Below are 14578 nucleotides of genomic sequence, written 5' to 3' on the forward strand. Positions count from 1 at the left end.
TGGCTCATCTCATCACAAAAGGATTCTCATCCAGAAAAAAGAGGTCATTGTTCCCCTCTACTCATCACTCATTAGACTCATTATAGAGTACAATGCCCCTTTTGGTATGTACCTCACAAGACATCTACAACAACTGGAAAGACCACAGAAATACCTCACAAAGGGGATTACTGGCCTCAAACAGATGCCCTATGCAGACCGTCTCAAAAAACTACAGCTTTACTCCATCGCATATCGCCTACTCAGGGGCGATCTCTGCCTAACATACAAAGCTATGTCAAACCCAGAGTTGTTGGACATGCTCCACTTAAAGAAATCCCAATCCCTCCAAGCTACACACTCTAGGGACCTTAACCTTGTCACCACAATAAACAGAACATGCTGGAGGGATAGATTCCTGCCCCAGAGACTTCCCATACTCTGGAACAGACTACCTATCTATGTCAAACAGAGCTCCTCATTAGCACTCTTCAAGAAAAATCTTGATGATTGAATGGGAAATGGGAAATTCACCCCAGGGATCACTTCAGTGGCTCTGCTCGACAGGAGTACAGGAAAATAATTTTCTTGGGTGGCGAAAGCCAGGGTCCATTTTTTGGCTAGGCTTGTATGGGCCCTAGGGCCGATAGCCTAGTAAATACCTATGAACCTATGAACCTATAAGAAATGTATCAGATTAAACAGACAGTCGCTACCCTTCATAAAACTAAACTGTTGATGGGACAAGTCTAACACAGTTACTGATATCTCAGTTTATGAGGTCAGTTATATGTTCTATGGTTTTGCATATGAGGCTTTGTAAGGTTGATAGGTCTGTAATTACCTGTGGCAGTTGTAAGACCACCTTATGGAGGGGCATCACCGCTGTTGTGCTCTACTCATCAGGGACAAAACTGGCAGCTAAACTTAAGTTAAACAGTTTGAGGAGTGTATCTGCAAGGGCATGTTTTAACACTTGTAATTAAGCAAACAGCTACATTTTCAGGTGTCATGGAGAGAATATTTTAGGTATCTGCTAGCACTTTCAGTAAATGATCTTTTGATATAATTGGAGGAATAAGAGATTATGATATTGTGGGGCTTTGAGTGAAGTTGCCACTAAATTTGTTCACAAGTATACTGGCAAAGCCAGTTGCCTCAGAATAGGAGGCCCAATTAAGAGCACATTCTGAGTAATGTAGGGTATTGTTTTTTTTAGTTTTCAGACATTCCTACAGTGATTTATATATTTTTTGGCTTCCAAAGCCAGTCTAAGTTTATGAACTCCTTTAATGGATCTGATAGTGTTGTTTATTTTTTATTTATTTATTTATTGTAATATTTTTGATATTTCCTTGAGCATATGAGTTTTGGATTTCCTAAATAAATTAAAGGAGTTTTTTTTTTTCTTTTGTTGTATAGTTTATTTATGGTGATGAACCACCCAGTTGATTTATTTCTAAATTTCTCATGATGCGTAGTTCTGGTAGGGGTGCTAACTCTGCATTTTTCTAAATGGGTATATAATTCCATGTGAATCTGCCTGAGGGGATGCAGTCATAATTCAGTTTGGATATTCATCATATTGTGGGTTGAGATTTGCATAATTGTCGTCCTTAAATTCAGTGGGTTTTGCTGTAGAAGCTTTTGGAGTTTAAAGGAGAAGATCACAGGTTTATGGGCAGACTTCACTGAGGAAAGAATACCAGAGAAGTAATGCAAAATCTGACTATATTTGTAAGATTTGGGTCAAATGTGCTGTGCCCTCTAGTAAGTTTATTTGCCAGCTGCTCAAGGGAACTGTTGTTTATTGAGTCAAGGAATTTTGGAGCATAATCTACATTGGAAGTATAGATGTCCCAGTTTAGTGCAGGGTAGTTAAAGTCCCCCAAATGTAGGGAGCTTTTGTTAACAGACATCATTAGAACAATGAGGAATCTTGCATGGTCATCAGGGGACAAAAAAGGTGTTCTGTGACAAGCTATTAGTTAATAATTAATCCTACCCAGAATCATCTGTAATTAAACAAGTTCTGTTTTGGAGTCCCTAGAGATCTGCCAAGAGGAAATATGTTCATTAACAAATATGGAGGCTCCATCACAGCTGGCATTGTGCCTAAAAGCAGGAAAAGCACAAAACCCTGACAGAGAGGGAGTGCTCCCATTACATTTAAACCAAGTTTCAGTGACTACACAGACAAGGATGTTTTCCAAATGCAGGGAAAAAAAACAAGAAATTAAATTTCTTGATATCCATTTGCTGCAGTACACAGGAAGTATATTAAAATTCCAAAGATTATTTGTTCAAAATTAATCCAGGTTGTAATATTTGCTATAATGCACATAATTACTAATTGACTAATTTTTTAGAGCTACTCCTATATAAAAGAAAGTAAAATCACAGACCAAGAGCATGATACTGCAACTAATCTGCCATCTTGTCCCTGATATAACTGTGCTACATAGCAAATAATTCATCAATAGTTAGTTTGATGTGCCCGGTATAAATGAAAACACCACTCCCTAATGGGAGCAATGGCTCATATAGAATGCAAAAGGTACACCTGCACCCTACACATGGGGAATCAGTCTTCTGTACCCCCGCATTAAATAGCAACCCAAAAGACTACTGTATTTGTGAAAAAAGTACAAGTTTTATTATTTTTATCCCATTCACAAATTAAAAAAAAACTGCTGGGATATTTTAAATGAAATGGCCAATATTTCAGATACTTGGAAGATGTTTAACTTTTGCTTTAATATTAGTCTAGAATGTGTTGTTATTTTAAAGTTATTCTTTTAAAACTGATTTTGTTTTATATTTAGTAGATCTTTAAAATAAAATAAAATCACAAAATCACTTTTTTGCTGATTATTAAATTCTTAGATCACCACTTATTTTGCAGATAATTAAAAGCTGTGTGGTATTTTGCTACCAATATCCTACTAGTATGTTTTGTTTTAAAGTTATTCAAATTTGTTAAAAAGCATGAATAATGTCTGCATGTGCCATAACATTAAAAAGCAGAATATCTTTTTTATCTTATTTTGTTTAAAGGCTATTCATATTTATTTGCTAAAAATGAAAAATAAGTATTTTATGATTTTTCTCCATCAAATTCCTAAAATGTAAAACCATGAATACTATAAAAAAATCATTCTGTAATTAATGTAATCTAAAACATGAAGTTTATAACATTGAATGTGTTGCTTAATGTCTGATATTTGCCTTTGAAGGTAATGAGTAATGCTGCTGTGTCTGAAACTATTTAAATGAGTTCCCAGAGCCAAACAATACTGAGTATAAATGTTAATGACAGTCTTAAAGTATAGACACATGATAATAATACTGCAGTGCAGACAAGCATCTCCAATGTGCACTGATTCAGATATGCCTATTAATTTTGTCTGATAACTAGTTAATTTATTAGATCTGGTTTAAAAGCCCATGTTTGTGCACCGCGCAGTGACGCTCAGCTGAGGTAAACTATTATCGGTGCCAGAAAGTTTGCTCTTCAATTTTCCCCTTAGAACGAGCTTGGTCTTTTACTTCATGCACTTCAGTTAGTGTAATTGGCTAGCACAGCTTTTGTAGCATTTATTGTAGCACGTATAGGTGCTATCAGCACTAGCTGTTCCTAAGCAGTAACAGCACCAGTACTTATTAGTTATGGCCACCCCTCCTGCTATGATTGTAAGGCAATTTCCTGTGCTTTCTCCTGCTAACCTGGTGCACTTGGGCATTCTCAGACAGTGTGTCAACTGTCTAATGTACACAGACAACCTTCTCCTCTTACCTCCAAACACTCATACCTGTGAGAGGTGCACTTATATCACCAAACTGGAAGCAGTGCATGCTCCAACCAAGACCGGACTAGCTGGTCAAGAAGAGTAGTTCAACACCCGCAACTCACTACCTAGAACACACAGCCCTACAAAACACCAACCATCACAAGCCACACATAGAAACACAAACCATACACCCACCTTCATGGAGGCTCTCAATAAAAATTTTCCCAAACAACAGAGACCCCCCGAGACAGAAATTCACTCAACCACCGCAACACAACACCGACCCCAGAACACATAGCTCACCACCACAGTGTGCCCCTCATCCCAAGCTCTTAAGGCAAAACACTTTGCTCAATGTACTAATCATAGGAAACTCAATTGTGCAGCACACTGATGTCCCACTCACTAGGTTGAACAAGGAGAAGGTGACAGTCAGTTGACTATCAGGTGCCAGGATCCACCACATAACACATGCACTCAGGTCACTCCACAACAAGTACAAATATGACTCAGTCATTGTCCATGTGGATGTGAATGACTTGAGACGTACCTCCCTGGACTACATGAAAAGAGATGTGATGGAACTCTCGGATTATGTGGCCCAAGCAGGTATGACCCTAGCCCTGAGCAATATTCTACCATCACCCGGAATGATACCACAATATGAGAAGAAAATGATTGACTTCAGCAATTGGCTAAGTTTCTGGTCTTATTCTAAGGGGACCCAGTATCTGCCTGCCTGGGACGACATGATCGACAGACCTCGATGCTTTGCCAGAAACTGCCTGCATCTGTCACCCCTGGGATTCTGGGTACTGGATAAAGCTCTTGCCACCCCTATAATGCCTTTTTAAGGTAGTGTTTCAAAGTCCAAAATTCCACCGTAACAGCTACACACAAATGCAATCTAAGGGTCATGCTGCTCAATGCTAGAAGTCTAAATCTCAAGATGCATTTGCTCAAAGCTCTCCTCAAAATGGAGAATGTCGACATCTGTGTTGTAACAGAGACCTAGTTTAAAGAGGCAGAAAGCACCCCTGCACTCCCAGGCTACAACTCATTCCATACCTTTCGGCCCCAGAATATGTCCGGAAGCTCCAAAGGCGGTGGTGTCTCCATATTCTTAAGAGATATGCACACCTCTAGACTGGTAGTCCAGTATAATGCATCCCAGATACTTCAGGTACAACTAACACTGGGTAAGATGGCAATACAAGTCATAGCCTGCTACAGAACCCCAAACATGTCCCTAGACTCTCACTCCAAGTTCCTAAGCACCCTGGAATCTATCAAGGTCCAACCCAATACCCTCATACTGGGTGACTTCAACTACCCTTCCATCAACTGGGAAAATTATTCAAGTACTAATCTACCAATGCTTTCTGGAATTTATAAGTTCCAATGTCCTGGATCAGCTCATTCTGACCCCCACTAGAGGAAGCAACATCCTCGACCTGGTTATCACCAATACGTGAGACCATTGCTCCACACCTATAGTCAATTCCTCCCTGGTTAAATCTGACCACAAATTGATCACCATGGAAATCTCCATCTCACCTACACCCCCCCCCCCCCCCCGGCTAAGGTGACCACCATGAAAAACATCTCTAAAGTCGACTTTGGGCTCCTAAAAACAGAGGTGGCTAATGATTCAGCACCCATACCAATGGAAAATAGCTGCATGACTGCTGAATCATACACTAATGCACTGTACGAGCATGTATGCAAATGCATGGACCTTGCCAAACCAAATAGAACTAAGACAGTCTCCTCCAAAAAAGGAAGCCAATTTGGTGGTCCCCAGCCATCAAAAAACTCTACAACAGAAGGAAAAAACTGTTGCAGAAAAAAATGAAGTCACAGGACTGGAAAACCTCCCTTATCAGTCTCAACAAAATGCTGAGATCCCTTATCAAATTCTCTAAAGCCAGCTATGAAGGCAGAATTGCAGCTGACACCAAAAACAACCACAAAGCCTTCTATATCGATATCAAAAACCTCAAAGGCAATACCCGATTTTCTCTGAGTTATTGCACAATGGCACCTCCTATACTGAGCCAACAGATGTAGCCAACATACTGGCCGACAGATTCAGTGCCAACTTTACCCCCCCCCAAGGGCCCTATCACAATATGAGAAGAAAGCCTGGTACCCACCATTTATGTGGCACAGGTAAAAGCTGCATTGTCCAAAGCCAAGAATACAGCATCCATGGGACCTGATAATATCCACGGCTGCATCCTACATGAGCTACAAAACAAACTGGCACCAGATCTGTGTGCCCTGTTCAATCACAGCCTTACCTCAGGCTATGTCCCTAACAAATGGCGCACTGCTACAGTCATCCTGCTCCATAAAGGGGAAGCAACTACAGACCCTGAGAACTATTGCCCTATTAGCCTAACAAATCTGGTATGCAAAGCTATGGAGTGCATCATCATAGACTTGCTTAACAAAGATGTAGGCAATCTCCAAACTCCTGACCCCACACAGTTTGGCTTTGTCAAGGGGAGATCCTGCCTGCTGAACCTGTTTGACTTCTTCAAGGCAGTCACCAAGGCTGTGGATGAGGGTAAGGCAGTGTATACAGCCTACCTTGACCTGGCCAAGGCCTTTGATACCATTCTCCACTCGGGTATCATTGATAAACTCACCAAACTAAGCATCAATCCTTACATCACTAGGTGGGTTGCAAACTGGCTCACTGACAGGAACCACAGAATGAAAGTTGTGGATACCAGGTCAGACTGTCGAGCAGTCATGAGTGGAGTCCCACAGGGCTCGGTCCTGGGCCCTCTCCTGTTTGGCATCTCTTCTCAGAAGTCCAGGCCAACATAGAAGGACTTTGGCTGACCACGTTTGCTGATGACTGCATGCTAGGAGTCATTATAAACTCTCCAAGTGATGCAGACACCCTACAAAAGGGCCTCTTTGAGACCAATGACTGGTGTCAGAACCATGGCCTGAAGCTTAATGCTAAAAAATGCGTTATCATCCCCTTTGGAAAAAACTCAGTTCCCATGAATTACCACATTGATGGGAGCCCACTAAACACTGAAGGGCCCATAAGGGCCCATAAGAGATCTGGGCACCCAGGTCGACAACCACCTCACGTTCGACCACCACATTGCCACTGTGGTCAGAAAGTCCTTCTATGTGGCACATCTTATAACCAAAGATTTTGCATCACAGGAAGAAAGAGGTCTTCATCCCTCTCTACTCATACCTCACTATACCAGTCATCCAATATAACTCCCCATTTGGCATGTACATCACCAGACACCTACAACAGTTGGAGAAACCACAAAAGTACCTCACAAAAAAGATCCCAGGCCTTAAACACCTGTCCTACATGGACACTCAAGAAACTTCAGCTGTTCTCAGTCTCTTATCGTCTACTTAGAGGTGATCTCTGCTTGACTTACAAAGCCATGTCCGACCCAGCCCTACTTGAAAGCTACATGTGAAGAAATCACAATCCCCCCGCACCACACGCTCCAGAGATCACAACCTCATTACCACAATTAACAGAACATGCTGGGGGGATAGATTCATCTCCCAAAGACTGCCCATACTCTGGAATAAGCTTCCCATTCATATAAAGCAGAGCACCTCACTGGCCCTCTTCAAGAGAAATCTTGACGAGTGGATGGGTAACAGAACATTCACTCCAGGGATCATTCCATTTGCCCTACTGGATAGGGGCACTGTGAACTAACATCAGGTGGCACGGTGTCTGGGCAATGTATTTGGGCTAGGCTTGTAAAGGCTCCAGGGCCATTAGCCTAGTACACACCTATGAACCTATGTTCAGACATCTCTCTCTCTGTCTCTCTCTTTCATACAGATAGACTGAGAAAGAGATTACAGATATTTTAGCAATGATAACTAGCAAAGTGCATATTATAAGGAAATAATATAAGCCTAACTCCATAAATAGAGGGCCTTTTCACCCCTTGGAGACTTACTACATCCCTACACTGTCCTTCCAGCCAAGCATTATTATACTTAGAAAATAGCCTTTGTATTTGTTTTAGTGGATAAATATGCTCTGTATATGGTATTTTCTTTATAGGGTGTATATGTATGTTTTGTGTTTCTGAGGAAAAGAACAGTCCCTTGATTCTTTCCTGGTTTTGTTAAATAATGAGTACTTTAACAAATGCCATAACATTAGAATGTTTTAAATATTAAGACTAAATTTTCAATATGTGGTCTGTGTGCTTCCACATCTTAATTTCATATCTGTCAGTGCACAATTTTGCCGAGTGAAGTCATTTGGTTAATCTACTGCAAAAATATATTTTCAGTTAGAATTGCATAATAACAATTGAATGGTTGTACTACAGATTGTCGAATACCAGAACCCTGATGATAGAATCCCCACAACCCAACACCCAAAATAGAAAATGCAAAAAATGAATTAAGTCCTATATGCAGAGTAGGTCAGCCCCCACCCCCTAATATGGGGGAGGCTAGCCCCCCAGCCCCAAACTTGTATATACCAAATTCACTATCTAACCAACTCAAAGAAAGGAGAAATCTCCGAAAAAAGGCATCACCTGTGGCACACACACAGTAATTTTGCTGACTTTTGCTATACTCCTCAGCATCTTATGCCTCAGACAATTGAAGCTCAAGGAATCACACTTCATCCTCCTTTAGAATATCCCAGTGGAACAGTCCATAAAGATGAGATACATAGCTTCACTTCATCCCCCTGTATAATACCCCAGTGGGGCAGTCCATAAAGATGAGACACATAGGTTCACTTCATCCACCTATAGAATACCCCAGTGGAGCAGTCCAAGACCTGTAGAATACCACAGTGAAACACTCCATAAAGATGAGACACATAGCTTCATTTCATCCACCTGTAGAATACCCCAGTGGAACACTCCATAAAGATGAGACACATAGCTTCACTTCATCCACCTGTAGAATACCCCATTGGAACAGTTCCTAATGATGAGACACATAGCTTTGCTTCATCCACCTGTAGAATACCCCAGTGGAACAGTCCATAAAGATGAGACACATAGCTTCACTTCATCCACCTGTAGAATACCCCAATGGAACAGTCCATAACGATGAGACACATAGTTTCACTTCATCCACCTGTAGAATACCCCAGTGGAAGAGTCCATAATGATGAGACACATAGCTTCACTTCATCTACCTGTAGAATACTCCAGTGGAACAGTCCATGAAGATGAGACACATAGTTTCACTTCATCCACCTGTAGAATAAGCCAGTGGAACAGTCCATAACGATGAGACACATAGTTTCACTTCATCCACCTGTAGAATACCCCAGTGGAACAGTCCATAATGATGAGACACATAGCTTCACTTCATCCACCTGTAGAATACTCCAGTGGAACAGTCCATGAAGATGAGACACATAGCTTGTATGTTGAATATACAATATAATTATAATGAATGGTGATGCTATATGTGTCTAATTTATTAGAAATAAGGATTGGATTTCATCATTTTTTTAGTATACTTTAAGTTGCACAAACATCCATAAGTTCATCACTTCTCGACATTTCCACAATAAGTTTTCAGCACACCATGTAGGACTTCCTACATCGTGAACTACTCAGCTAACATTGTGCAAAAGTGTTATAAAATGTCCTTCCATGAAATGACTTAAAATGAACATTTTAGACAAAACTTTTCAATGATATCTGCTCATTTTACAATGTGAACATTTTATGTGACGGTGTCATAAAACAGGACATTTTTGTGGGTGCTTATTTTAGTTTTAAGAAAGAAAACACACGTAGTATTTTTCATTGTCTTGTAGTATACGGTTAAGCTGGGCAAACATGCCCAATTTCACCATTTCGTAACATTCCTAAACCAAATTTGTAACATACCATCCATGAGTTTTTACCATGTGAACTATGACACTGTTGTACAGTTCTATTATCAAATTTTGTCTTGCAGATTGACTATCAGGCAATTTTTTTTAGTCAAAATTATGCAGTAAAAAGCTATACAATTTATTAAATAGCACCAGTTCATTGATATGCTGAACATGTGATGTGAAAATGTTAAGAAATTGTGAACAATGGGTGTTAAAAAGGACGATTTCAACATTTAGCATTGAGAATATGAAAATCATCTCCTGGAGCATTCAGCTGAACACAGGTTGGATGTGTGTTTTCCTGCTGTCTTCCCTCTTCCTTGTCTCTAATGGTGACTGAAAGCAGAACTCTGGGTGAACCCACTTTCTGTGCCCTGCTTTCCTTCCACAGAAGATTTACAGAGTACTTGACTCATGAGTTGGATGTGATTAATGTTTAATAATCTTCGGTGTCCTAATACCTTTTCTGTTAGTAATTATTTTTCTATTTTTCTTCTTCTGCCATGACCACCTGTGAAACAGTAAGCAAGATAGCTCAGTCTGTGTTCTGTCTGAGCAGGTATTGCTGCATGACATTTTATTTCAAATGGTCTAGGTTTCATATCTTTTCATGTTGAGTACTTTATGTGGTGTTGTGAAGCCATTCTTTTTTTTCTTTTTCTTTCTTTTTGTTTTTCTTGCCTTAATGAATTAGCTTTTTTGTACCTTAAAGGCAATTTTCTAAGCACACACACACACACACACACACACACACACACACACACACACACACACACACACACACACACACACACATTTACACAAATATTCACACACACAGCAATACAGATGAATGTGCCTGCTCATTTGTGTTTTACCAGAAGAGAGAGATCTAAACATTGTTTTCATGCTCTCATTTGTACCACTTTAAATGCAGTTTCCAGAAAAAGAATGTATTGCATGAGTTGTCGATTTGGTACAGACAGTTCATATGTAATGGGTTGCCATTCTTAATAACACTTTACACCAGTGCAAACCAGAGCAGTTGTATATATTAGCTGGGAATGGAATATGATCTTGTCATAAAACTGCATTAGGGATAGAAATAATGCTTTGTTACTGCTTAATGCACATTAAGAACAAAATATTGTTTAAGAAAAATTTCTGTTATCTGCTGAGAAAAAGGTCCATCCCAAATACTGAAGAAGACATTTTTGAACCACAGTTTCCCCTCTGCTACTTACTGCTACATTTTATTATATTATACTGATTAAATGTCACAGTAAATAAATAATATGCCATGACACAAACAACAACTTAAAGAATGAAACTGTATTCTTTTTTTCAGGGCGACTCTGGAGGACCACTGGTATGCCCAACTTCAAGTGGACAGTGGCTTCTTGCTGGAATAGTCAGCTGGGGTGATCTCTGTGCTCTTGCAAATAAACCTGGAGTCTATTCACGTGTCACAGTGCTCAGTGACTGGATCAAAACACAAACTGGACTTGCTTAAGTGCTGCTGTGGTTGTGTAGTACAGAGAGGTTGTAAGTGTTGCTCTGCAGATGAAACTCATACAGCTGAAATGTGAGCAGATACAGTGTTGCATGATCAGAGTGTATGTTCTTCTTCGGAATGAAAAATGTGCAGTATATAGTTCTACTGCGTACTAATTCTTGTCATAATGGACTATTTCAGACCACATACAGTGGTATCTAAAGCCATAAGAATCCAAAACAATGATATGTCTATCCCAGATTAGTATTTTTTCAAGCAAATAAAACTGTCTTTTCACCTATGGGTTTCATCAAAGTATATTTGTGAAATGCATTAATTATCTGCTTAGTCCTGTAACTTTTAACTAAGCTGCAGACATCAATTGCTTAAATGGAAATTCTCCATTACATATTTCGCTCAATTTGTAAATACCCAGACAGTTATATTTCAAACACTGCACTGGAAGAAATTGTCTCCCTTATAAATTCTGAGGCATAGGCATGTGTTATGTATAAGGAAATTCAAGATACCAAATATCTCTGGGATTACAAAGACAGAAAAATTCTATGTTTGACATCCATCACATATAATGTGCCTGGCATTGACATAACTTTCTGTTTCTGTTTTCCATGCAATATCTTATACCTTGTTTTCATTAAAACATATATAATATTCATGCCTCAGTGTTGTGGTCATTAGTAAATAAGCAGTATTTGTTAGGTAAAACATTTTAATTGCTTCCTAGTTTTTTATTCACCCTTACATTATTTAATTATCAAGGTTTGTTTTATGCAATTCCCAAATTCCACCAATTGGCATTGGTCTTTGCCTTGTGTGCTTTATTTGCATGTTTATTTCTCTTTAATAAAACAAATACCTAAGAAAACTATAAATTCAATGCAAATGTGCATAGTAATGACATTTTCTGTAAAACTAAATGACCTGTAAGAAGATCAAGTTGCCCTGCCTTCAGCTCAGTAAAAATGGTCAAGATTTTGCTGGATGGCAACCATCTTCATATGTTGTCAGTTAAGAAATATACTGAGGAGTGCATGTTAATCCTGTGAACTCTGAAACTACATATGACTGTGAGTGTTGTGTGACCTGCCCACAGCTGTATAGACAATAAACTAACTGATATTCTTGACTTGGCTTATGTCTTTGGATTACTAGTATTTGTTTCTGAAATTCAAAGGTTTTATGATGTCTGCCTGTTTTCAGTACTACTGAAATGCTAATCAATGCATCCAGCGGCATGTGATATGTGATACAGTCAGTAATGTGCTCATAATTGGCAATATGTTTCTTCACAGAGATTATCTTCCCTTCTAAGTGTAGTTAATGACAGATAACAGCTCATTGGCATACTAATAGCTAACTGTTTTGCTTAAGGATGCTGTATGTGACTCATCAACACTTTACACATAGTACAGGCCCCTAAACTACAAACTTGAAGAAGATGTAACGTTTTACGGTGCATGCACTTCACAGCCATGCACATTTGTACTGTTAAATGTATGCAGTAAGTGAAGGTTTGCAATTCATTGACATTGTTACTGTCAATGGAGCATATGAAAAAGTATATTGGTATGCAGATATTTTTCTTACCATTGCACAACAGCACTAAACCCAAGCTTGATACTGTTTACTGAAATTCCACACCACCACCAAGTTGCATCTATCTTTAAGAGTCCTATTTACTTCAGCTGTGGTCTGTGTTTTCTGTCCCTTTTTCACATTCAAGCAATGGTCAGTGTGCTTTACCACACCTTCAACTAATCACAGTAGAACTGATAAGAATATCCTTCCCACACTGATTGCTAAAGGGTCCCCCTATCCTCGTATATCATCCTGCAATTGTAGTTTGTAGCCTCCATCTGTCCTTTTCTGTCAGAATTCAGACCTTTACTTCACCTCTTTTCCTTTTTTTCTGATAGACTGAAGATCCCTTTCTACCTCCAGGCTTCCTCTGTCAATGATTAGTTTATGTAGGCCATTAGAAATAAAAATATTTTGCCTGCTACATAAACTCCATCAGTGATTACATTCCCTATACATCCTTACACGTGCATACACATTGTCAATGATTAGCGACATCAAACTACAGTCTGACAGAGACACATACTCACAAATGCATGAGCATGTACAGAAATACACCACCCACACAGTCACCTCAAACTACAGTCAGAAACACAGACATATGTGCGTGTGAGTGGCACCTCAATGTCATAGTGTAGGCCAGATAATTAAATAAAATGTATTGACTATCTTAGACCATGGTGGTGCTGCTGATCAAAGACAGACTATCACTTTCACATAGCCTAGCAATGGCTAGACACCTTAATGGGCCATCTGCACTATAAAGCCTTCCTCTGTAATACTAGTAATAATTCCAGTGATGTCTATCTATGCATTCCAAGCATTTAAATATCAAATATACTTGTTATCTGCTGGGACACCCCATAACTAATTTCTTTAGTCCCTTGAACTGCTTTAAATAGAATCTTAGCTTCTTTTCTTGAAAACTGAGCTGGAAATGTAAATCAGCTTGATAAGCTCAGATCTCTATTGAAAAGTGTTATTTTCTTTGTTATTTAATTATTTTTACAGATATTGTTAAATTATATATTCTTAATAAGTGCAGTTTCAGAATACACGGTGTAGGCTATTTGTGTATCTATGGCTGTTTTGAATGAACTGTTTGCTGGAGAATGACATGCATACATAGTTCTTACTGAAACGTTCTATCCAAAATGGACTAATTACAAGTAACAACTGCCACTGACGATTCTAGTCAGAAAGGCTAAATAGTATGATAGAATCAGGACCTGCAGATGCCAATCCGACTGAGCACACTTGTCATTTATGTACTCCTACTTTCTAGACTCCAGTTGTTGTCATGGTCACTGCTGGTGTCTTTTCAGTTTGTATAGCCAAATATTATTTGATGTCTGAATCAGAAGAGGAAAAATAGAAAATAAGATCCTCAGCAGAACAAAAAGGAAGGGATTATTTTCTTGCATATATTCAGTCATGATGGTACTCAGTGTGCAATTATACAATAAACAAAGAAACTATAAATGTTTACCTAAAATTTGTCTATTCATGTACTTTGCATGCTGTTTTTTTAATGCTTTGGTTATCAGTGAAAGATTGTCAAGGTTCTCATGTTAATGTAATGTATGCTAATACAAAGCACATATTATTATTGTAGACAGGCCATTACATGTGTATAAAGACTGGGAAATTACATTCAGATCTCATTGTCACTTGGTGTTGTGTGTGAATATTAAAACAGACCATGACTATGAATTATACAGCCGCAGTGGGAAGCCAAGCTTAAAAGTGCAACACGCTAGTGATCAGCACATTAATGTCCAATTGTTAGCATGATATAATAGGATTTTGTTCTCAAAGACTGTGACTGCAGTATCTGGGGGATTTCTCTTTTGCTTAGTG

The 14578-nt window shown here is 39.0% G+C and overlaps 1 protein-coding gene across 14 annotated transcripts in view; it reads left to right on the top strand.

The window, feature by feature from the left end:
* LOC122793158 (transmembrane protease serine 11D-like) overlaps positions 1-12266 on the top strand; it is a 971710-nt gene extending 959444 nt beyond the window's left edge. For all 14 annotated transcript variants that reach the window (XM_044060954.1, XM_044060958.1, XM_044060960.1 and 11 more), the window contains one exon: positions 10973-12266. In XM_044060954.1, coding sequence (XP_043916889.1) covers positions 10973-11137 — 165 coding nt within the window. In that variant the 3' untranslated portion in view covers positions 11138-12266. The remainder of the gene's footprint in view (positions 1-10972) is intronic.
* Positions 12267-14578: the final 2312 nt, after the last annotated feature.

This window comes from Protopterus annectens, chromosome 2.part0 (assembly GCF_019279795.1).
Source record: "Protopterus annectens isolate FY-2018-M chromosome 2.part0, PAN1.0, whole genome shotgun sequence".
Classification (NCBI taxonomy): domain Eukaryota; kingdom Metazoa; phylum Chordata; order Ceratodontiformes; family Protopteridae; genus Protopterus; species Protopterus annectens.